This window comes from Culicoides brevitarsis, chromosome 3 (assembly GCF_036172545.1).
Source record: "Culicoides brevitarsis isolate CSIRO-B50_1 chromosome 3, AGI_CSIRO_Cbre_v1, whole genome shotgun sequence".
In the NCBI taxonomy this organism is placed as follows: Eukaryota; Metazoa; Arthropoda; class Insecta; order Diptera; family Ceratopogonidae; genus Culicoides; species Culicoides brevitarsis.
Window position 1 is genome coordinate 34,762,413 of NC_087087.1, and position 22,415 is coordinate 34,784,827.

The 22,415-nt window shown below is 29.9% G+C and overlaps 4 protein-coding genes across 5 annotated transcripts in view; 1 reads left to right on the plus strand and 3 right to left on the minus strand.

The window, feature by feature from the left end:
- The window catches only part of LOC134835143 (uncharacterized), a 42,964-nt gene extending 33,549 nt beyond the window's left edge, over window positions 1-9,415 (minus strand). For both annotated transcript variants that reach the window (XM_063850012.1, XM_063850011.1), the window contains exon 1: window positions 9,183-9,415. The gene's annotated coding sequence lies outside the window, so the exon portion shown is untranslated. The remainder of the gene's footprint in view (window positions 1-9,182) is intronic.
- A 2,824-nt stretch (window positions 9,416-12,239) lies between these two features.
- Window positions 12,240-14,596, minus strand: LOC134833833 (splicing factor, suppressor of white-apricot homolog). Its single transcript, XM_063848291.1, has 2 exons — window positions 14,457-14,596; window positions 12,240-14,397 (listed from the first exon to the last, which is right to left on the minus strand). Exon 2 carries the CDS (start codon window positions 14,388-14,390, stop codon window positions 12,360-12,362), a length of 2,031 nt encoding a protein of 676 aa, XP_063704361.1. The 5' UTR covers window positions 14,391-14,397; window positions 14,457-14,596; the 3' UTR covers window positions 12,240-12,359.
- A 63-nt stretch (window positions 14,597-14,659) lies between these two features.
- Window positions 14,660-20,601, minus strand: LOC134833338 (regulator of telomere elongation helicase 1 homolog). Its single transcript, XM_063847631.1, has 4 exons — window positions 20,448-20,601; window positions 19,385-20,384; window positions 16,084-17,467; window positions 14,660-15,397 (listed from the first exon to the last, which is right to left on the minus strand). The coding sequence occupies exons 1-4, from the start codon at window positions 20,499-20,501 to the stop codon at window positions 14,692-14,694; spliced, it is 3,144 nt and encodes a 1,047-aa protein (XP_063703701.1). The 5' UTR covers window positions 20,502-20,601; the 3' UTR covers window positions 14,660-14,691.
- A 109-nt stretch (window positions 20,602-20,710) lies between these two features.
- On the plus strand, window positions 20,711-21,569 carry LOC134833397 (large ribosomal subunit protein uL14). Its single transcript, XM_063847705.1, has 2 exons — window positions 20,711-20,958; window positions 21,051-21,569. The coding sequence occupies exons 1-2, from the start codon at window positions 20,807-20,809 to the stop codon at window positions 21,319-21,321; spliced, it is 423 nt and encodes a 140-aa protein (XP_063703775.1). The 5' UTR covers window positions 20,711-20,806; the 3' UTR covers window positions 21,322-21,569.
- The last annotated feature ends 846 nt before the right edge of the window (window positions 21,570-22,415 follow it).

Below are 22,415 nucleotides of genomic sequence, written 5' to 3' on the forward strand. Positions count from 1 at the left end.
AAATTGAAAAAAAAATGTTTAAAGCATTTTTTATTCGACTTGATTTTTTTTTATAAAAAAAAATATTGTTTTTTTTTTTCATTTTATTTTAATTTATTTTTTTTTAAATAAATTTTTATTTAATTTAATTTAATATCTTAAAAAAATAAATAATTAAGAATTAAATTAAAATTAAAAGAAAAAAAATATTTTTTTTTATTTTTTTTTTATTTTAATTTAATTTTTAATTTGAGAATTTTTTTGTTTCTCAGTAAATTTCTTTAAAAATTTATTTTTTTTTCTATTTTAAAATTTTTGAAAAAATTATTTTTATTTTTTTTTCATTGACTCATATAATTTTTTTATAAATTTTTTTAAAATTTATTTTTTTAATTTTTTTTAAATTTAAATTTATAAATAAAAAAATTTTAATGAAAAATTAAAAATTTTAATTTTTTTTTTTTTTTATGAAATAAATTGAGCACATAAAAAATATTTTTTTTTTTAAATAAACTAAAAAAAAAGTTCAATGATAAATTATGCGATTTAAATCGTTCGAGCAAAAAAATGTTTTCTCTAAACATGCCATTTCTCATGATCATCATTTTACTCCTCCTTGCCATTTTTTGCACTCCAGATCTGACAAAAATAAATAAACATTGCAAAAAATGTCTATATTCTTAAGAGTTTTCTCATACATTTCCCCCATTGATGGCTCTTTCATAAAAATTTCATTCTAATACATTTTTTTGTGCTCATTTCTCTCTCGTTTCGCTTCTCCAGATAATGCTTTTAAACACATCATTTTCACACTTGACTAAAATCCCCCAATGATTACTGTCGATATTTTTTTTTTGCATTATTTGTCTTATTTTCCACAATTTTTCTTTTATTTTGTGTGCAAGAAAAATTTAAATTTGATATCAAAAAGTCTTAAATATCGATATTTCATGTTTCATTACTTTTTCAACATATTTTTTTGTTTTATCGATTCCATTCCGTTACAAATCCCATTTAAAAAGGGTTTTGGCCACACGTAAAAAGCTCTTCTTCTTTCACATGATCATCGTATTAGTATCGAGTTTAGGTGCAAATTCATGCCCCAAAAAATACACCTTATGAAAATTTAATGAAGTGAGAAACCGTTTTCTTTTTCGTGATGATGACTCGACAATGAACTTGGCTTATTTGTTGGTTATTATTAGATTTGGAGTTCATTGTTCATTCACGAAACACGAAAAAAGGGTTTTATTGACGGAAAATTAGGGAAAATTGGAATTAAATAGCCGTTAAATAGGAAATTCTGAATTTTAGAAGGAGAAAAAAAAATTAAATGGAACAAAGTTTTTATTTATGTTTTTTTTTTCGCTGTTGCCAAGAAAATGCACAATACCAGAGGCGAAACATGAACTTTTGAACCCTTTTTTATCGAGTTTTTATCGCATTCAAATTTACGAGACAGAAAAAACTTACAACAATACCCCAAAGTAATGTCCAGGTTGGAACATTTGTTAACTTGTCGAGAAATTCCTTTTGTATCGCAACGCCTTTTCCTCGTTCCTTCGTTTTTTTTTTATTATTTTACATTTTTTTTTTAGAGGAAGAAAGATAAGCGGAACAACTAAACCAAAGCAAGTGATACATCATTTTGTGTGAAATCGCAAGAGAACTTGTCTTGTCTGTGAATTGCTTGAGGGGAGGAAGTTAAGAGAGAAAAATGAAGCATAAACAAACATCGTCTTCCCATCATTTCTCAAGGAGCGGAGAATCACTGTCCATAAACTTCACAAAGAGGGGGAGGGAACGTGCAAACAAATTCCCATTTAGGTTAATGGTTATCGGAATCACTATCAATCTTCGCCGTCTATGTCCCGCAGATGCAAACGTAATAATGGAGACGTCAAGACATTCATTGATCAAGTGAGTAATTTACGACGACGTTCTTCTTCTCGTTTCTAATTTTATTACTACCTTACTACGTTACGAAGGTGTTTTTCTTAAGTTTACACCGAAAATCGCATAAAGGTCAGGAAACTCGATGCTTTTCGACATGAAACACGATAAGAGTACGACATGAAAGTCAAGTTCGAGTCGATGTTTAAATTATTCATAAATTAATCACTTTCCTACTAATTTTGTTTGTACATGATTTGAATTTATGAATATGGATTGAGCATTATTATTATGTAGAGTACTTTTTTAAAGGGAGGCGAATACAAGTTTTGTGAAGGATTTTTTTTGCTCCTCATATGATAAAATCGTTGTTTTTTTATTTCTTCAAAAATCGACCAAATATGCATGGAAATCATCTTTAGAACGCATAATTATTTAATTTTAGCTTTGAAATCCATCAAAAGTTGGTTGAAACTTGACGTGAGAAAAAAACAACGGTTTTTGCTCCTCATATGATAAAATCGTTGTTTTTTTTATTTCTTCAAAAATCGACCAAATATGCATGGAAATCATCTTTAGAACGCATAATTATTTAATTTTAGCTTTGAAATCCATCAAAAGTTGGTTGAAACTTGACGTGAGAAAAAAACAACGGTTTTTGCTCCTCATATGATAAAATCGTTGTTTTTTTTATTTCTTCAAAAATCGACCAAATATGCATGGAAATTATCTTTAGAACGCATAATTATTTAATTTTAGCTTTGAAATCCATCAAAAATTGGTTGAAACTTGACGTGAGTAAAAAACAACGGTTTTTGCTCCTCATATGATAAAATCGTTGTTTTTTTTATTTTATCAAAAATCGACCAGATATGCATGGAAATCATCTTTAGAACGCATAATTATTTAATTTTAGCTTTGAAATCCATCAAAAATTGGTTGAAACTTGACGTGAGTAAAAAACAACGGTTTTTGCTCCTCATATGATAAAATCGTTGTTTTTTTTATTTCTTCAAAAATCGACCAGATATGCATGGAAATCATCTTTAGAACGCATAATTATTTAATTTTAGCTTTGAAATCCATCAAAAATTGGTTGAAACTTGACGTGAGTAAAAAACAACGGTTTTTGCTCCTCATATGATAAAATCGTTGTTTTTTTTTATTTCTTCAAAAATCGACCAGATATGCATGGAAATCATCTTTAGAACGCATAATTATTTAATTTTAGCTTTGAAATCCATCAAAAATTGGTTGAAACTTGACGTGAGAAAAAAACAACGGTTTTTGCTCCTCATATGATAAAATCGTTGTTTTTTTTATTTCTTCAAAAATCGACCAAATATGCATGGAAATTATCTTTAGAATGCATAATTATTTAATTTTAGCTTTGAAATCCATCAAAAATTGGTTGAAACTTGACGTGAGAAAAAAACAACGGTTTTTGCTCCTCATATGATAAAATCGTTGTTTTTTTTATTTCTTCAAAAATCGACCAAATATGCATGGAAATCATCTTTAGAACGCATAATTATTTAATTTTAGCTTTGAAATCCATCAAAAATTGGTTGAAACTTGACGTGAGAAAAAAACAACGGTTTTTGCTCCTCATATGATAAAATCGTTGTTTTTTTTTATTTCTTCAAAAATCGACCAAATATGCATGGAAATCATCTTTAGAACGCATAATTATTTAATTTTAGCTTTGAAATCCATCAAAAATTGGTTGAAACTTGACGTGAGTAAAAAACAACGGTTTTTGCTCCTCATATGATAAAATCGTTGTTTTTTTTATTTCTTCAAAAATCGACCAAATATGCATGGAAATCATCTTTAGAACGCATAATTATTTAATTTTAGCTTTGAAATCCATCAAAAATTGGTTGAAACTTGACGTGAGAAAAAAACAACGGTTTTTGCTCCTCATATGATAAAATCGTTGTTTTTTTTATTTCTTCAAAAATCGACCAAATATGCATGGAAATCATCTTTAGAACGCATAATTATTTAATTTTAGCTTTGAAATCCATCAAAAATTGGTTGAAACTTGACGTGAGAAAAAAACAACGGTTTTTGCTCCTCATATGATAAAATCGTTGTTTTTTTTATTTCTTCAAAAATCGACCAAATATGCATGGAAATCATCTTTAGAACGCATAATTATTTAATTTTAGCTTTGAAATCCATCAAAAATTGGTTGAAACTTGACTTGAGAAAAAAACAACGGTTTTTGCTCCTCATATGATAAAATCGTTGTTTTTTTTTATTTCTTCAAAAATCGACCAAATATGCATGGAAATCATCTTTAGAACGCATAATTATTTAATTTTAGCTTTGAAATCCATCAAAAATTGGTTGAAACTTGACGTGAGAAAAAAACAACGGTTTTTGCTCCTCATATGATAAAATCGTTGTTTTTTTTATTTCTTCAAAAATCGACCAAATATGCATGGAAATCATCTTTAGAACGCATAATTATTTAATTTTAGCTTTGAAATCCATCAAAAGTTGGTTGAAACTTGACGTGAGAAAAAAACAACGGTTTTTGCTCCTCATATGATAAAATCGTTGTTTTTTTTATTTCTTCAAAAATCGACCAAATATGCATGGAAATCATCTTTAGAACGCATAATTATTTTAAAATTTTAGCTTTTTGAAATCCATCAAAATGGAAATCATTGGTTGAAACTTGAAATCCATCAAAAGTTGGTTGAGACGTTGAAAAAACAACGGTTTTTGCTCCTCATATGATAAAATCGTTGTTTTTTTTTATTTCTTCAAAAATCGACCAAATATGCATGGAAATCATCTTTAGAACGCATAATTATTTAATTTTAGCTTTGAAATCCATCAAAAGTTGGTTGAAACTTGACGTGAGAAAAAAACAACGGTTTTTGCTCCTCATATGATAAAATCGTTGTTTTTTTTATTTCTTCAAAAATCGACCAAATATGCATGGAAAAAATTTGCATGGAAATCATCTTTAAAATGCATAATTATTTAATTTTAGCTTTGAAATCCATCAAAAGTTGGTTGAAACTTGACGTGAGAAAAAAACAACGGTTTTTGCTCCTCATATGATAAAATCGTTGTTTTTTTTATTTCTTCAAAAATCGACCAAATATGCATGGAAATCATCTTTAGAACGCATAATTATTTAATTTTAGCTTTGAAATCCATCAAAAGTTGGTTGAAACTTGACGTGAGAAAAAAACAACGGTTTTTGCTCCTCATATGATAAAATCGTTGTTTTTTTTATTTCTTCAAAAATCGACCAAATATGCATGGAAATCATCTTTAGAACGCATAATTATTTAATTTTAGCTTTGAAATCCATCAAAAGTTGGTTGAAACTTGACGTGAGAAAAAAACAACGGTTTTTGCTCCTCATATGATAAAATCGTTGTTTTTTTTATTTCTTCAAAAATCGACCAAATATGCATGGAAATCATCTTTAGAATGCATAATTATTTAATTTTAGCTTTGAAATCCATCAAAAGTTGGTTGAAACTTGACGTGAGAAAAAAACAACGGTTTTTGCTCCTCATATGATAAAATCGTTGTTTTTTTTATTTCTTCAAAAATCGACCAAATATGCATGGAAATCATCTTTAGAATGCATAATTATTCAATTTTAGCTTTGAAATCCATCAAAAGTTGGTTGAAAAGTGACTTGAGAAAAAAGTACGATTTTTGCTCCTCATATGATAAAATCGTTGTTTTTTTTATTTCATCAAAAATCGACCTGATATGCATGAAAATTATCTTTAGGATGCATACTTATTTAATTTTAGCTTTGAAACCCATCAAAAGTTGGTTGAAAAGTGACTTGAGAAAAACAACGGTTTTTGCTCCTCATATAATAAAATCGTTGTTTTTTTTATTTCTTCAAAAATCGACCAAATATGCATGGAAATCATCTTTAGAATGCATATTTATTAACTTTTAGCTTTGAAACTGATCAAAAGTTGGTTGAAAAGTGACTTGAGAAAAACAACGGTTTTTGCTCCTCATATGATAAAATCGTTGTTTTTTTTATTTCTTCAAAAATCGACCAAATATGCATGGAAATCATCTTTAGAATGCATATTTATTTAATTTTAGCTTTGAAATCCATCAAAAGTTGGTTGAAACTTGACGTGAGAAAAAACAACGGTTTTTGCTCCTCATATGATAAAATCGTTGTTTTTTTTTATTTCTTCAAAAATCGAGGAGATATGCATGGAAATCATCTTTAGAATGCATAATTATTTAATTTTAGCTTTTGACGTGAAAAAAAACAACGGTTTTTGCTCATCAAAAAATTATGCATGTTGAAATAATTATTTAATTTTAGCTTTGAAATCCATCAAAAATTGGTTGAAACTTGACGTGAAAAAAACAACGGTTTTATGATAAAATCGTTGTTTTTTTTATTTCTTCAAAAATCGACCAAATATGCATGGAAATGCTCCTCATATGATAAAATCGTTGTTTTTTTTATTTCTTCAAAAATCGACCAAATATGCATGGAAATCATCTTTAGAACGCATAATTATTTAATTTTAGCTTTGAAATCCATCAAAAGTTGGTTGAAACTTGACGTGAGAAAAAAACAACGGTTTTTGCTCCTCATATGATAAAATCGTTGTTTTTTTTATTTCTTCAAAAATCGACCAAATATGCATGGAAATCATCTTTAGAACGCATAATTATTTAATTTTAGCTTTGAAATCCATCAAAAATTGGTTGAAACTTGACGTGCGAAAAAACAACGGTTTTTGCTCCTCATACCTTTTAAAATGAACACTTTTCAAAAATTTCTTTTCAAGAACAAATCTTTCCAAAAAAAAATAATCTTCTTAAAATTAAGAAAAAAAAACTCAAATATTTTTTTTCGACTTCAACTCGCCTTCCAAAAACTGTCATTTCAATCCCTTCTAAAATTTCATTCCATTACGGTTGGTGTGCGTTTTAATGATATGCTTATGGTATGATAATAGCATTAAAATGTACTTAATAAGGTTTCAACATGAACATAAAAAAATGATTGATTTCTTGTCCACACAGGCTTTTAACTCCAATGTTAAATACAAGGCAAAATCTGTTTGTTTTTCTCCAATGTTAAAAGTACGATAGTGAAGAGAACAAATATTGTAATCGATGATATTTTACTTTATTGAATTATTTAAAAAATGTGGTCGATTTCCACAGAACTTGTCGATATTCACATGAAATAATGGAAACGCCTGGTTAGCCGTATGAACTTAATAATAGAAAACTTATGAATAAAAAACGAAATTTTTATTGATGATAATAAACTACAATGTGTAACTAATAGGCGGACGTACCTATGTGAAGTAGATCTATCGATTTTCCCTTTTAATTCATTTATCATGAATATTGAAACTTTTTTCGGGCGAACAGTAGCGAAGGATGAAATGGAATGAAAGACGACATGATTAACACCAAAATCTGTCACTTTAACAAATTATTGCTTTTTTGTTCGCATTCAACCTTTTGTCATCTCCGTTTTTGATTCTTTCTATAAAAATCCACGTGCGTTCATCAATCATTTTTTTATATTAATCTAATCCGAAATTTGTTATCTCCTGAAATTTTCCAAATAAAAAAATCACTGCACCACAACCGCAACAGCAAAATTTAAATATTATCTCTAAAATGACTCCTAATCACGAAATAATATTTTTTTAACACAGCATTTTGTGGTTTTTGTTGATATAGGTTGAAATTCGGGGTGAGATTAATCAATCGTTTTTGTCTGTGGCTGACAGGAAGTTTATTATAATCCATGTAAAAAAATTTTTTTTTCAACCAAAATTTGCCTCATTGTGTGATTATTATTTATTTTGTTCATAAATATGCATTAATGTCATGACATTGTTTGTTAAAGTATAAAAAAAATATTTTTTTTTGCATATTTTTTTGTTATAAAACATGACAAAAAAAATCGTGAGAGAAAAAAATCAACAAAAGGCTTTGTGATAATAAAAATTTATTAGGGCGATGAAAGAAAGGGATGACAAAAAGTTTGCCAAAAAGGATTTTATTGTACCAAATTTTTTTAGTTTAAAGAGATAAAAGCGCATTTTTAGCCAAAAATATATTTAAAAAAAAATTAAATTTAATTTAAACAAAAATATTTTTTTTAAGAAAATGAAAATATTATGTAGTAAAAAATTTTTTTAATTTTTTTTAAACTAATTTTTAATGTTTTTTTTATTTAAATTTATTATTTTAAATTTTTAATTTTTTAAAATTTTTTTTTTTATTTTTTTTTCAATACCTATTTTTTAATTTTTTAGAATTTTTTAAATTTTTAAAATGTTTACAAAGTTATATTTTCATTTAAAAAAATTAAATTTTATTTTTTTTAAAATAAAATGAATGTATTTTTCAAATAAAATGAAAAAAATTTTTAAATAAAAAATATTTTTTTAAAAAAATAAAAATAAAATTTTTTTTTTTTTTTTCATTTTTTAAATTTTTTTTTTGCAATTTTTTCAAGTTAAATATTCAAAAAATTAATATTTTCTTTAAAAATAAAAAAAATTTTAATCCCACAAAATATTCGTAAGACATGATAATGTAACTTTTGTTCAAACTTTCCACGAAATGATTGACATTTAATTATTTTTATCCGATAAAAAAATCATAATTCAAGATAAAGTTGTCAACTCAATCCATTTATTTCCCAAATCTCCTCAAAAAACGAAAAAAAAATTCATACATGATTTATTATTCTAATTATTTATGAATTTAAACGAATTTCCCGCCTCTTTAATGTAAAAAAATTTTAAGAATTTTCTCAGATAAATAAATAATTAATCTCGACAGTATGGGAAATCCCAATTAAACTTGTCACTTATTCAAATTTTGATTAATTTTCTTTTAAATCGAGTTAAATGTGATGATAAATTCGACTACAACGTCTTTTACTTTCAGATAATGGCGCAATGAGTCGACTTTTGTCGTTATTTGTCATCGGACCGTCATCATCATCATCCGTTGAGTAACAACAGGCACAACACCATCGATTGCCAATGAACAAGAGAATTAAGATGAAGAGGAAAAAGGAAGCGATCCACGGCAAATCTTGCGAAAAGAATTCTCCTGACGTCATTTTTTGGGATTAATAACCGCTTCAAGGTGTTTGAACTAAAAAATTAGAATGAATCACATTGCCAATTATCGTGTTTCCTCTTTTTTGATGTGTTCTGGTCAGAGAGAAATTTTCATTAAAAGACCCAGAGAGTGCACAGACGATAAAAACTTATAAATAACGTAAGAAAGAGATCTTTTATACTTACATTTAAATCACTTTTTACGTTCCGAATGTTTTTTTGGAACAGTTGTCTGTTCTATAATTACTCCCGTGCGTCGTTAGCTGCTTTCTCGAACAAACAACTTTATTATTACAGAGACGGATATAATTTGTCTGGTTTTATTTTATATTATTTTTATCACCGCACTGCACTTTTTACATTTTATTTGACTTTTTTACATGAAAAACTTTTTTTTTGTGGCAAAAAAAACTTTTTGGCTGCAAGAATGGAGTAAAATGTAACCAGAATTATCTTTCGGATTAAAAATGTACTGAAAGAGTGCAGTTTATAAATATTTATTAGAGAGAATTTTTCTTTTAACGATAAATTTTATCAGAACAACAATGAGAAGAAACGTGAGGAGTGAAAGATTAAACTTTTTTTTAATTTTTTTTCCTTAGCGCTACAATATTAGACACATTAAAGAGAAGATAGGAAGAACATCGAACACAGAAGTAGCAGATAGTAGTAGTTGTTTGAGTTATAAGCTATCATTAATAATTGACGGCGTCAGTGTTGTTGAAAATTGTTCGAATAAATGCACTTTATGAATTTCCCGCTGTCTGCTTGTAGTAGTAGTAGTAGTCTGAAATGAAAAAAGTTGGAAATATTTCGTGAAAAGATAAACTTTTTTAATATGTATTTAGCACGCGGAATATACGTGAAGGCGATGATGATGATATTTTTTATTTTTTGAAAGGTTCAATTTTTACTTTTAAAATTATTTATTTTTTTTTATTAATAAATGTACGTAAAATGTAGTAAATGTTTACAATTTTCATATTTTCATGAAAAACGAGACATGAATAGAGATGTGATTTAAAAAGTTAAAATTGTATCGTGATGTGTTTGATATTTTTAATGGAAGTGTAAGAACAGGGCGTTTAATGAGAGTTTTTTAAATTTATTTATTTTTATTTTTACGAAGATTCAAATTTTTTTTTTTTTTTTAAATTTTAATTTTTTTTTTTTTTTTTTTATTTAATTTTTTTTATTATGTATTAAGATTTTAAAAAATTAAAATTTTTGATTATTTATGATTGAAAATTATTTTTTATTAATTTAATAATTAAATTTTTTTATTTTATTTATTAAACATGAACGTAATTTTTTTTTTTAATTTTATTTTTTATGACTTTAATAATTTTTTATGAAATAAATTTTTAAAAATTTCAAATAAGAAAATTTATATATCATTTAATAAAATGTTAGTTTATATTTTGTTAAAAATTTTTAATAAATTAAAATTTTATTTAAAAAATTTATTATAAAATTAAATAAATAAGAATTATAAAAATATTTATTAAAACAAAATAATTTTTAATTAATTAATTTTTAATTTTTAAAAATTGTTTTTAATTTAATTTAATTTTTTTTATAATTTAAAAATTTATATGGAAAAAATTTAAAAATAATTTTAAATGAGACCATTTCGAAAATTTATTTAATTAATTTTTTTTTTTAATTTTATTTATATTTTATATATTTTAATTAATTTTTAAACTAAAAAATAAATGCTCTGTAATTATTTGCACTTTACATCACATCTTACTTCACATATTTTCGAAGATTTTACAACATATTCATTTTTTCTCCTCATTAATGACTTCTGTTTACACTTAACACACGATCGATCGTTACATGCAAGTCATAATGTTGAAAATTATGTCATCCCAACTATTTTTCTCGTAGAAACCTTTTACTTTCAATCAGATATTTTCACAACTTTTTAGTTGCAAAAATGTTTATTTTATACAAACGACACACAAAAGCGAAATATTTTGAATAGTTACTCACTTTAATCCTGTTTTGTCACCATTTGTGCCGTTTCGCTGGATGTAAAAACTATTTTTCGTCCTCTTTTGTTACACAAACTTATTATAATAATTTTATGTGTTTTTATTTTCATAAAGCTTGATGTACTTTTCGACGCTTAACATTCACAACAAAAAAAATGTTTTAAATTATTCTAAGAGGAAAATATCTTCATTCACGTCATTAAACGATGTTGTTGAAAAAAAAATTTTTCAAAGACAAAAAATTGTTTGAAAAGTTTTTTTTTGTTTTTATCCTTTGAACTTGAATTTTAAGTTGAGATTTAAAAAAAAATATTTTTTTTAATGAGATGAAATTTATCACAATTTTTTTTTTAATTTTTGATATTTTTTTTTTATTTTTTATCACATTAAAAATTTTTCAAAATTTTTATTTTTTTTTTTTTTTTTTCGAAACACATCCGATACGTTTGGGATTCTGATAAGAACTGAGCTTAGGCACCGATACGAGATGACTGCCAAAAGAAAGCAAAAAAGGCGCGCGAATCTTTCAACGATTTGTTTGTGTTTTTAGTAAATTTTGACGAAAAGTGGTCCGTTTTAACCATTCGTTCCGCTACAACATCATGTGTTGACTAAAACACAACAATTCGTCGGTTTGTTAAGACAGTAAATGTGAAAAGTAACCGTGTACGATGTTGAGAGAGGAAAATCAGATGATAAGGTCGTTCGTGTGTGGGAAAAGTGCATTTTCTATAGAAACATGTGATTTTCCTCTCTCGCTCTCTCATTTTCCAAACGATGTTGGCATGCGTACCGATTTTACGGAACAATTTTTTTTATAAAGCCGCTTAAGCAAGAAAATTTCAAAAAAAAAAAAAAAAAAAAAATAAAAATTTTCAAAAAAAAATTTTTTTAAATTAAAAAAAAAATAAAAAATTTCAAAAAATTTGCAAAAGAAATTAAAAAAATTTTTTTTAAATTTGAAAAAAAAAATAATTAAAAAGTTTTCAATTTTTACTAATTTTTGTTTCGAACTTCATATTTTGACTTAAATTTTCTTCTTTAAAAATATTTTTCATAAAATTACTGAATTTATTTTTCAAAATATTTTGAAAGTTATATTTTATGAAATTTTTTTTTTGTTCTCGATTTTCATTTGGATGAATAAAAAGTTGTTCTAAAGATGATTTCCATCAGATAAAATTTCATGGCAAGACGCCTAAAAGTGAAAAAAATTAAATTTTTAAAGAAAACTCGTCAAATATTAAATTTTTCGATATGAAAATTTTCTCTATATTTTTCTTTTTATAACTTTTTCTCGTTATCTAAAATAAAAGATTTGAACAAAAAAAAATAATTTTGACATTAAAACAACAATTATCTACTATGATCTCCTTCGGTATCGTCTATCGGCGGATCTACTTCGGGTCCTACTGCGTCGTCGATGCTTTCGTGACCTTCCTCCACGCGAATCAGAACTATCTGAGCTGCGACTTCTACTCCGCGAGTATCTCCGTTTCTTTGATTTTTTACTTTTCTTCTCTTTTTTATCTTTTTTCCGATGCTTTCGTCTCTCGTGACGTCGACTATCATCAGAACCCGAGCTTAAAATCTCTATCGTGTTACAACTGACGGAATCAGGCAACGAGTGAACGGATTCTGCATCTGATGCGGGTTGTTCTTCGTTCATTGGACCAATTTTCGGGGCAATGGGAACAGGTTGGGGACCAATTTGCGCGACGGGATTTGTCATTGACGTCGTTGGTTTCTGAATTTTGTCCAAAAATGCCTTCGCCTTCATTTTCCGCTCCAATCGAAGTTGTTCTTCCTTCGATGCGGGTGTCGCAAGTCGTTCCCGCGCTGCTTGTGCCAGCTTATTCTGAATTTGTTCCTTTGCGCGACGAGCTTCTTTGAGTTTTTCCTTCAATTCTGACGTAAGGGGGATGTTGCCAGGCAACGTCGGGATTTTTTCATCATTTTCGCTTTCGGTATTGTGATCGCTCTCATGCAATAAAACGGGTTTCGCATTTATCACAGCCGACGCATTGTCTTCTTTGGGTTTAATGGAGAAAGAAACCGGCGCGGGAGTGTTGTTTTGTTTCGAAGCCGCCAATTTCGCCTTGATTTGACGTGCTTTGACGATATGCGGGGCAAGAGCTTCCAACTTGTGCAGGTAATATCCGTGAAAATCGTTTGTTTTTGCGAGAAATGCGAAACGGGGATCGTCTTTTGTACGATTTGCCATAATTTCTTCGAATTCGTCGCCGTTTTTGGCGACGTACGAAGCGACTTTCTCGATGATGTTTTGAATTTCAGACGGCGGGATTGATCCATTGTACGATTTTTCTTCCTTTTCTGACTCGGGTTCGTCTTCTTCGTCGTCCTCAGAGTCTGTGGCGTACGCAACGAGACCTTTTAAGCCTGAAGTTGCTTGAACCTGAGGTGTTTTTGCATCGCCATTCGTTTCTGACTTCGTTTCAGGCGCAGTTTTTGGTTGAATTGTGATTCCTGAGACTTTTCCAATTTTGTTCATGAGTTTGAAGTAGACACAGTCTTGCGATGGGATGTAATTTGGTACGGGAACAGAGTTTTGTTCCATAATTTGCTCCATATTGACAATCGGGGCAACCGATTCAAAAGGTCTTGCTGCCTCATTTTCATTATTTTCCGCTTCAGGCTTCTTTTCGGGATAAACTTTCGTCTTTATCGCCTCCAAAACGTGTTTATAATATGGCCATAGTCGATCGTCGTGTATTAAAAAGCTGAATTGCGGGTTATTACTTTGCTTCGCCTTCAGCAGAATTTCCATTTGAATTCCCTGAGATGCGATAAATCGTGCAGTCTTTTCAATTACGGCATGTTGCTTCATATTTTCAGGTACTTCCATGTCAGGCGGCACAACAAAACCCTCGGGCAACACAAAAGGCTCCGCTTCCAAGCCATCTTGCGATTCTTCGTCATCAGGTCCTTTTGGACCAACTGTCGCTGCATCTCCATCGTAATTAAATCCAATTTTTGCCCCATTCGAGTTGCTATTTTCCGTATCTGGTTGATACAGCTCCTCATCGACGTCATTATGGAACAAATCGTAATATCGCTCTTCTTCGCAAAGTTCTTCGGCTTTTCTCTCAGCGGGCGTCAAGCCTTCCAATCGATCACTGAAGCCTCCGGGAGGCGGTTCAAATTGCACCGGATCACTCAAAGCACCGCGCACATCGAAACGATCAACTTTCAGTGACGTATTCGAAGGACACGGAATCAAATGGCGTCCTTGGTCGATATAAAGTGCTTTCGCGTCGTCACGATACAGCTTGCACTGATACCCGAACACGAGCAACTCATTGTCGGGCGTCTCGCGATATTGAAAGGCAACGGGATCACGACGTAAAATCCCTCCAGGACGTCGTTCTGTCATCGAAAATCTAAAAAAAAATAAAATAAAAATGTGGCAAAGTCCCGCGCAATTTCCGCATTTTCTTACCAAGCAAGTACACAACAAAAACAATCAATTTTTAGCAGTTCAGGCAGCAAGTTAGAAGTTCACATGAGTCCTTAAATGCAAAATTTGAAGAAAAACTCGGAAAATTTTATGTTTATTACTTTTTACGATGAGGAGACTTTGTTTTGGTTTGCTCTGTCAAATCGCCTGTCAAACGAATTAATTCAAAAATAAAAGCCGTTAACCCATTTTGGTCAAAAAAATTCATCAATTTAACTTAATTTATTAATTTACTTCGAATAAACGAGGGAATTTCCGCGTCAAATCGACTTTTGTGCGAATCAACGACAAAACGCTTCATTTCCATCAAGTACGGGAACAAATATATCATGTCAAAGCATTTTTTCAGTCTACTAAGCAGCAATTCTAAATTTTGATTTTTTCGATAGTCGCTCAATGCCGTAAGAAATCCTTTGTAATTCGCGTGATCGACGTCGGTTTTCATGAGTTTCAAGAATTCCACTCGACAAGTAGGTAAAGCTTTCGCTTCTGCCTCAATTTCTTCCAAAGTTTGGTAATTTTCCTTGAATTTGTTGCGGCGACGCCATACTGTTACCGTGTCCTCAGCTTTGGAGTTGATCAGTGACAGAGGATTTTCCTTTGTTAGTTCTGCGGTGAATTTTTCGGGAGATTTTTCATCTGAATCGTCTAAATTTATGACTTCTTGTTTGATGTTTGGGATAATTTTGTATTTTTTGGGGCGATTTTGCTTAGCTGCGGGAGAAACAGCGCGTTTGTGGATGGTAACCAATGGATTTGGGGCATTATTGTTGTAAGAAGAGACATCGTTGAAGTCAATAGAGCTACTTTCTGTCTTTAAACCTCCGAAAAAGTCCTTGCCGTGAGGAAATTCGACTTTTATGTTGTTTCTTTCGTAATCCGCACGAGACCAAGATTGAACTTTGTTCGCGTTTTCGACGAAACTGAAAAGAAAAAAATTAATTTTACAACTTTAGGTCGCTTCAAATTTTTTTTAATCATTTTTTACATGCCCCATTTCAAGAATTGAAATTTCAATGGAGAAAAATTAAAAAAAAAATTAAAAATTTCATAAAAAATTAGCGTTTTTTGGTATATTTTCATAATTTTTAAATTTATTTTTTTTTTAACTTTTGTATTAAAAATGATATTTTTACAAAAATTTTCTTCTCTAAATTTTTTTTTTTTTTTTTTGAAAAAAATTGAACTTATGATTTAATTTTTAAAAAAAAAATTTAAAAAAGTTAAAAAATTAAAATTTAAAAAAAAATATTTTTAATTTTTTATAATTTTTCAAAAAAAAAAAATTTTTTTATGATTTTTCATAAAAAAAAAAATTTTATAATTTTTCATAAAAAAAAATTTTTTTTAAATTTTTCATAAAAAAAAAAAATTTAAAATCAATTTCAGTACAAAAGTTTAAAAAAAAAATATTAAAAATTAAAAAAAAAAATTTAAAATTTTCTTGAAAAATTATGAAAATAGACCAAAAAACGGTAATTTTTGATGAAATTTTTAACTTTTTTTTATTTTGCCCCATTGGATTTTCGACTTTTGAAATGGGGCATGGGACAAAAAGTTAAAATAAAAATTTAAACGGTCTAAATTAACAAAAAATGTCGTAACTTACTCATTTTTATCGGATAAGGCAATTTTGTAGTTCGGTACACGATCGTCAAGGTCATTTCCTTTCATCCCTTGTAACATTTCGCTCGCTTTGCTTGTTCCCTCTTCATAAGAAATTGGTTTCAACGACGGTTTAGGCAGCGTTTTCGCTGCTTCTTTAAAAAACATCGAAAGCTCCTTCATTATCGTGCCAAATCCCGGATTGAAACTTTGTTGCAAATGACCTTGAAGCCATTTGGAAAGTTGATCTTTTTGACGGCGATCATTAAAACGTTGATCGCACAACAAAATCGCTCCGTAATCGTCTTTGTGCCGAATTACACGCCCAATTGCTTGATTCACAGCTCTCGTTGCTTCCAAGCCATACCATTCAGCACCGCTTAAAATCTCATTTTCGCGCGTTCGATTCTCCTCCAGATAACGACGCTTCAGTACGACACGCGGATCTTTGACAGGAGGAAAAGGCAAACCCGTGATAATAACGCCTCTGCCATTCATGTCGGCAAAATCCAATCCTTCGGATACTTTTCCGCGACAAACTGCCATGAAAATTGCCCCTTTGCCATTGGGATCGTTAATTTTCGCGTAATAATTGTTCATGACAACTGTAAATTCCTCTTTGGTGCGTGGCTCGATGAAAATTGGCTTTCGCGCTGATATTTGAGACCACAAACCACTTGCTTGCCAATCATCCATACATTTGTTCATGATGAAGTACGATGGAAAGAACACCAATAAACCCGACGGGATCACAGGACAAAAGTTCATGATGGTTCGTCCCAAAGAAGCAACGTATTTGGGATTGTTTCGGTTTTCGTAATTCGAAATTAGTTGTTCGTTATCGGGTCCATGCGACACAATTCGGACATAAACTTGGGATTTTTTGATGATATGCGGGTTCTCGAGACGAACATTTACGGGAATGCCCAATTCGCTGATAAGAGGCTTCAATGGCGCCAATGTTCCGCTCGTTAAAATGACACTTCGAACATTTTTATTGAGAACTTGTGTCATGCCGAAGCCCGGGTTGAAACACCAATAACTTACAACTTTTGCATTATTCTTTACAGAAGGCGTCGGAGCTTTTCCCATTGCGGTCCAGCCATCGTTCTTTTTGTAGCCCTTTTCCTTCTTTTGCTCCTCAATGCCAATGTGAACTTTGTAACAGCGACGAACGCGTTCGTGAAAATCGCCTCCTTTGCCGGCAAAAACGATCGTAAGGACATCCGAAAGAAGCGACAATCCACCCGCATTTGATGAGATGCCTTTGCCTTGAGCTTGGGTAGCAGCAGTTATCCATTGAATCAAGTCGTCTAACAACTTTCGGATTATATCGGAGTTGCTTTCGTTGAATCCTGATCGGTTGAGGAGATCAAAGATGAAATTTCCTGAAATTATTTAAAAAATTTATCAAAAATGCGGAAATTTTCATTGGTTAGCTTCGAAAATGAAAAATAATAATTTTCAATAATTTTATAATACAAAACTGCCAAAAAATAGAAACTGAAAAAAAATTTTTCTTTGACATAGTTTTATTTTGAAAACTAAATCAAGAGAAAAACTATGTCAAAAACTGTGTCAAAGCAATTTTTGTCAAATCTTGCTCCAAATGAATAAAAATTTGTCAGAGGGCTCTAATTTATCATTTTTAATCATTTTGGAACTCAAAACTGCCAAAAAATTGAAACTGAAAAAAATTTTTTTCTTTGACATAGTTTTATTTTGAAAACTAAATCAAGAGAAAAACTATGTCAAAAACTGTGTCAAAAACTGTGTCAAAGCAATTTTTGTCAAATCTTGCTCCAAATGAATAAAAATTTGTCAGAGGGCTCTAATTTATCATTTTTAATCATTTTGGAACTCAAAACTGCCAAAAAATTGAAACTGAAAAAAATTTTTTTCTTTGACATAGTTTTATTTTGAAAACTAAATCAAGAGAAAAACTATGTCAAAAACTGTGTCAAAAACTGTGTCAAAGCAATTTTTGTCAAATCTTGCTCCAAATGAATAAAAATTTGTCAGAGGGCTCTAATTTATCATTTTTAATCATTTTGGAACTCAAAACTGCCAAAAAATTGAAACTGAAAAAAATTTTTTTCTTTGACATAGTTTTATTTTGAAAACTAAATCAAGAGAAAAACTATGTCAAAAACTGTGTCAAAGCAATTTTTGTCAAATCTTGCTCCAAATGAATAAAAATTTGTCAGAGGGCTCTAATTTATCATTTTTAATCATTTTGGAACTCAAAACTGCCAAAAAATTGAAACTGAAAAAAATTTTTTTCTTTGACATAGTTTTATTTTGAAAACTAAATCAAGAGAAAAACTATGTCAAAAACTGTGTCAAAAACTGTGTCAAAGCAATTTTTGTCAAATCTTGCAAATGAATAAAAATTTGTCAGAGGGCTCTAATTTATCATTTTTAATCATTTTGGAACTCAAAACTGCAAAAACATTGAAACTGAAAAAAATTTTTTTCTTTGACATAGTTTTATTTTGAAAACTAAATCAAGAGAAAAACTCTTGCTCCAAATGAATAAAAATTTGTCAGAGGGCTCTAATTTATCATTTTTAATCATTTTGGAACTCAAAACTGCCAAAAAATTGAAACTGAAAAAAATTTTTTTCTTTGGCATAGTTTTATTTTGAAAACTAAATCAAGAGAAAAACTATGTCAAAAACTGTGTCAAAAACTGTGTCAAAGCAATTTTTGTCAAATCTTGCTCCAAATGAATAAAAATTTGTCAGAGGGCTCTAATTTATCATTTTTAATCATTTTGGAACTCAAAACTGCAAAAACATTGAAACTGAAAAAAAAATTTTTCTTTGACATAGTTTTATTTTGAAAACTAAATCAAGAGAAAAACTATGTCAAAAACTGTGTCAAAAACTGTGTCAAAGCAATTTTTGTCAAATCTTGCTCCAAATGAATAAAAATTTGTCAGAGGGCTCTAATTTATCATTTTTAATCATTTTGGAACTCAAAACTGCCAAAAAATTGAAACTGAAAAAAATTTTTTCTTTGACATAGTTTTATTTTGAAAACTAAATCAAGAAAAAAACTATGTCAAAAACTGTGTCAAAAAAATAATTTATCGTAATTTTTGTCATTTTGAAATCATTTTGGAACTCAATATTTGATGAGAGGGCTTAATTTAAATTTTTAATCATTTTATAACTCAAAACTGCACTGCTAAAAAATTGAATGGATGTCTTTTGGATGGTTCTTAAGCTTGAATATTGACAAATAAAAAATACGTAATTTTTTTCAAAAATTTTTTTTTGCAATTTTCATTAAATATTTACCTGGATGAGTCGTTCCTTCATTCGTATCAGCCTTCAAATTATCAATATTTTCTTCCAATTTCATCAAAAGTTCTTTCAACGTTGCCAAATCCTCAATTGTAAATGTTTGTCCGTCTTCAGCTCCCCCAACGTCATCCACAAATCCCAAATTCTTGTCGTCATCCAATTTCCGCATGATGTTTGTGACTTCTTCCATACACAAAGCCACATCGCTACTCTTCAGTTGAATCGAAGCAGATTCCTCGCACATTTTTTCGACATTATGCGCCTCATCCAGAATCACAATCGAGTTATGGAGCTCAATATTATTCGCTTTTCTTGCTTTCGGATCCAACAAATAGTTGTAAGGCATAAAAATAATATCCGCCTTTTCAACCATCTCTTTCGACAAGAAATACGGGCAACATTTGTGTTTTTTTCCTGCGGTAACCAAATCTTCAATGTCCATAACGGAAGCTTCACGAAAATCCGGATGATCTTTCTTCTGATCGACACGCTGATAAAAGCCGCAAGTACGAGCTTGAACGTGAGCTCGACACATGTGAATTTTATTCGAGTTTCCCGATTCTTTTGTGACGTCGGGATGGATGCACAGCTGATCGCGTGATCCAACAACGGCAGCTTTCATGTAGGAATATGTCGTGCGTTTCATTTCAGCCATCGCTTGCGACAACTGTGAATGTGTTCGAGACGCGTAAATGATTTTGGGAACTCCCCAAGCTCCTCCTTTGGCTCCGCAAGCAGAATCCAGCTCTTTTGAGAAGTCATCTTGGAGGTTATTCAAGCAATTAGCGGGTTGAACCAAGCCTTCTTGCTCCTTCAACATATCCAAAGGTTTCAATTTGCTCGCCTGAACTTGTGCCTTCTTCGTTTGAAGCCATGCAAGACTCGAACAAAGCAAACAAAGTGTTTTTCCCGTGCCTGTAGGCGATTCCAAGACAGCATTTGTACTTCCTTGCAGTGCCTCAATGACTTTTGACATGTAATTTCGTTGAACTTCCTAAAAATTTCAAAGAAAAAAATTAAATTTTAATAGGAAAGATGAAAATTTCTGAAAACTCACATAAGGTTCGAACGGAAAATGCACTTGAACGCCGTTTATTTCGTATTCGGGCATCGTGATAGATTGTTAGGAAGTTGATTTGATGTTTTAATAAAAGAATTCCATTGAAAATCTCGATAAAAAATGATAATTTCGTCACAAAATGGAATCAAAACAATTCAGCGCCAATTTTTTAGCAATTTGCCTTCGTGTTAATTCATTTTTTTTAAGCCCAATGCGAATTTGAAGTGAAAATCTGTCAAAAGGGCGTGCCCAGCGCAAAATTCTTTCTTTTACGTCAAGCTCTCGCCTTGATACGAGCACATTTTCATTCGTGCTGAAAAATAAATACAAAATTTGTGGTTTAAAAGCCTGAAAACATGTCGAAGAGAGGAAGAGGAGGTTCCGCCGGAGGAAAATTCCGCATCTCACTTGCTATGCCCGTGGGAGCAGTGATCAATTGCGCCGATAATACAGGAGGTAAAAATCTGTATGTCATCGCTGTTCACGGTATTCGTGGTCGCTTGAACAGGTACGTACACACACACATGTTCCTCATGTTTTTCCGTCTCGAATTTCTTTAATTTTTCCGAATTTTCACGAAATTTTGATTTTTTCCGATAGATTGCCCGCTGCTGGATGCGGCGATATGTTCGTCGCTACCGTCAAGAAGGGCAAACCTGAGTTGCGCAAAAAGGTTATGCCCGCCGTTGTCATTCGGCAACGTAAGCCCTTCAGAAGGCGCGACGGTATCTTCATCTACTTCGAGGACAATGCTGGCGTTATTGTTAACAACAAGGGAGAAATGAAGGGATCCGCCATCACGGGACCCGTTGCCAAGGAATGCGCTGATTTGTGGCCCCGTATCGCATCAAATGCCAGCTCCGTTGCCTAAATCCGATGAATCCACGAAGAAGAAGCAACAAAACAAGTGTGTGTGTGAAATTAAGAACTTTTTTGTTAGAAACTCGCCTTACATCCGTTTGGGTTGTAAGATAAGTATCAAAACAATCTCCGCACATGCAAAATTTTCTCCATACCTTTATATTTGATTAATTCACACAACAACAATTCATTGGAAAATGTTCCCAAAATATTTGAAATAAATGACATGTAAATGTTTTTCAATGGATACAAAAATAATTTTTTGGATTTTTCATTTTTTTTTATAATATTAGGCGTCTCCATTGACTTCAATTTCTTTTGTTTTTTTTCTGTAAAATTTTAAAATCAAAAAAAAAAGTTTCATGTTCTCTTTGTTGATAAAAAAAATCTCGAAATAATATCTTAAATCTCAGATAAGAAATTTTTGAAAAAAAAAATTCAATACAAAATTTGTTTCCGCTTTTTGAATGAGATCTATAAATCTAACTTTCAAAATATTTCTTCAAAACTTTTCAAGTATCAATTCATCAAAATTTCAAGAGCATTTAGACCCTCAGTATTAATTTAAGCATCCATTTGCTTAATTTTGACATTCTGAGAGAAAATTACTTTATTAAATTATTCGAGTTAAAATTTTTGATTTTTCATGATTTTCAAGTTGAATTTTTTTAATTAAAAAAAAATTTTTTTAGTAAAAAATTTTCTGAATTTTTAAAGAAATTTTTTTCGAGTTCCTCTTATTATGAACATACCATTTTTCAAAATTTTTTCAACTTTTGTACATTTCTCCAGAAAAAATTAGAAACAACTTTTGTTTTGGACTTTTTCTAAATTTTGCGTTTTCGATGTAAAATTTTTTAGCAAAAAAAATTAATGAAAATTTAAGTTCCTTTATTAATTTTTTCAAAAAAATTTTTCCAGAGAAAATTACAAATAAACTTGAAGGTTTTGGCATTAGAAACAACTTTTGTTTTGGACTTTTTCTAAATTTTGCGTTTTCGATGTACATTTTAAAAAGCAAAAAAAATTGAGAAAAAAAATTTTCAAAATCCTCTTATTATGAGGGCTCACATACCGATTTTTCAAAATTTAAAGATCACGGTT

Coding starts and splice junctions, on each gene's coding strand:
- LOC134833338 (XM_063847631.1), bottom strand. CDS start 20,501: ATGCCCGAATACGAAATAAACGGCGTTCAAGTGCATTTTCCGTTCGAA. Junction 20,385..20,447: donor ATTTTCCGTTCGAACCTTAT/GTGAGTTTTCAG, acceptor TGAAATTTTTAG/GAAGTTCAACGAAATTACAT. Junction 17,468..19,384: donor TGAAGGAACGACTCATCCAG/GTAAATATTTAA, acceptor AAATAATTTCAG/GAAATTTCATCTTTGATCTC.
- LOC134833833 (XM_063848291.1), bottom strand. CDS start 14,390: ATGACAGAACGACGTCCTGGAGGGATTTTACGTCGTGATCCCGTTGCC.
- LOC134833397 (XM_063847705.1), top strand. CDS start 20,807: ATGTCGAAGAGAGGAAGAGGAGGTTCCGCCGGAGGAAAATTCCGCATC. Junction 20,959..21,050: donor ATTCGTGGTCGCTTGAACAG/GTACGTACACAC, acceptor TTTTTCCGATAG/ATTGCCCGCTGCTGGATGCG.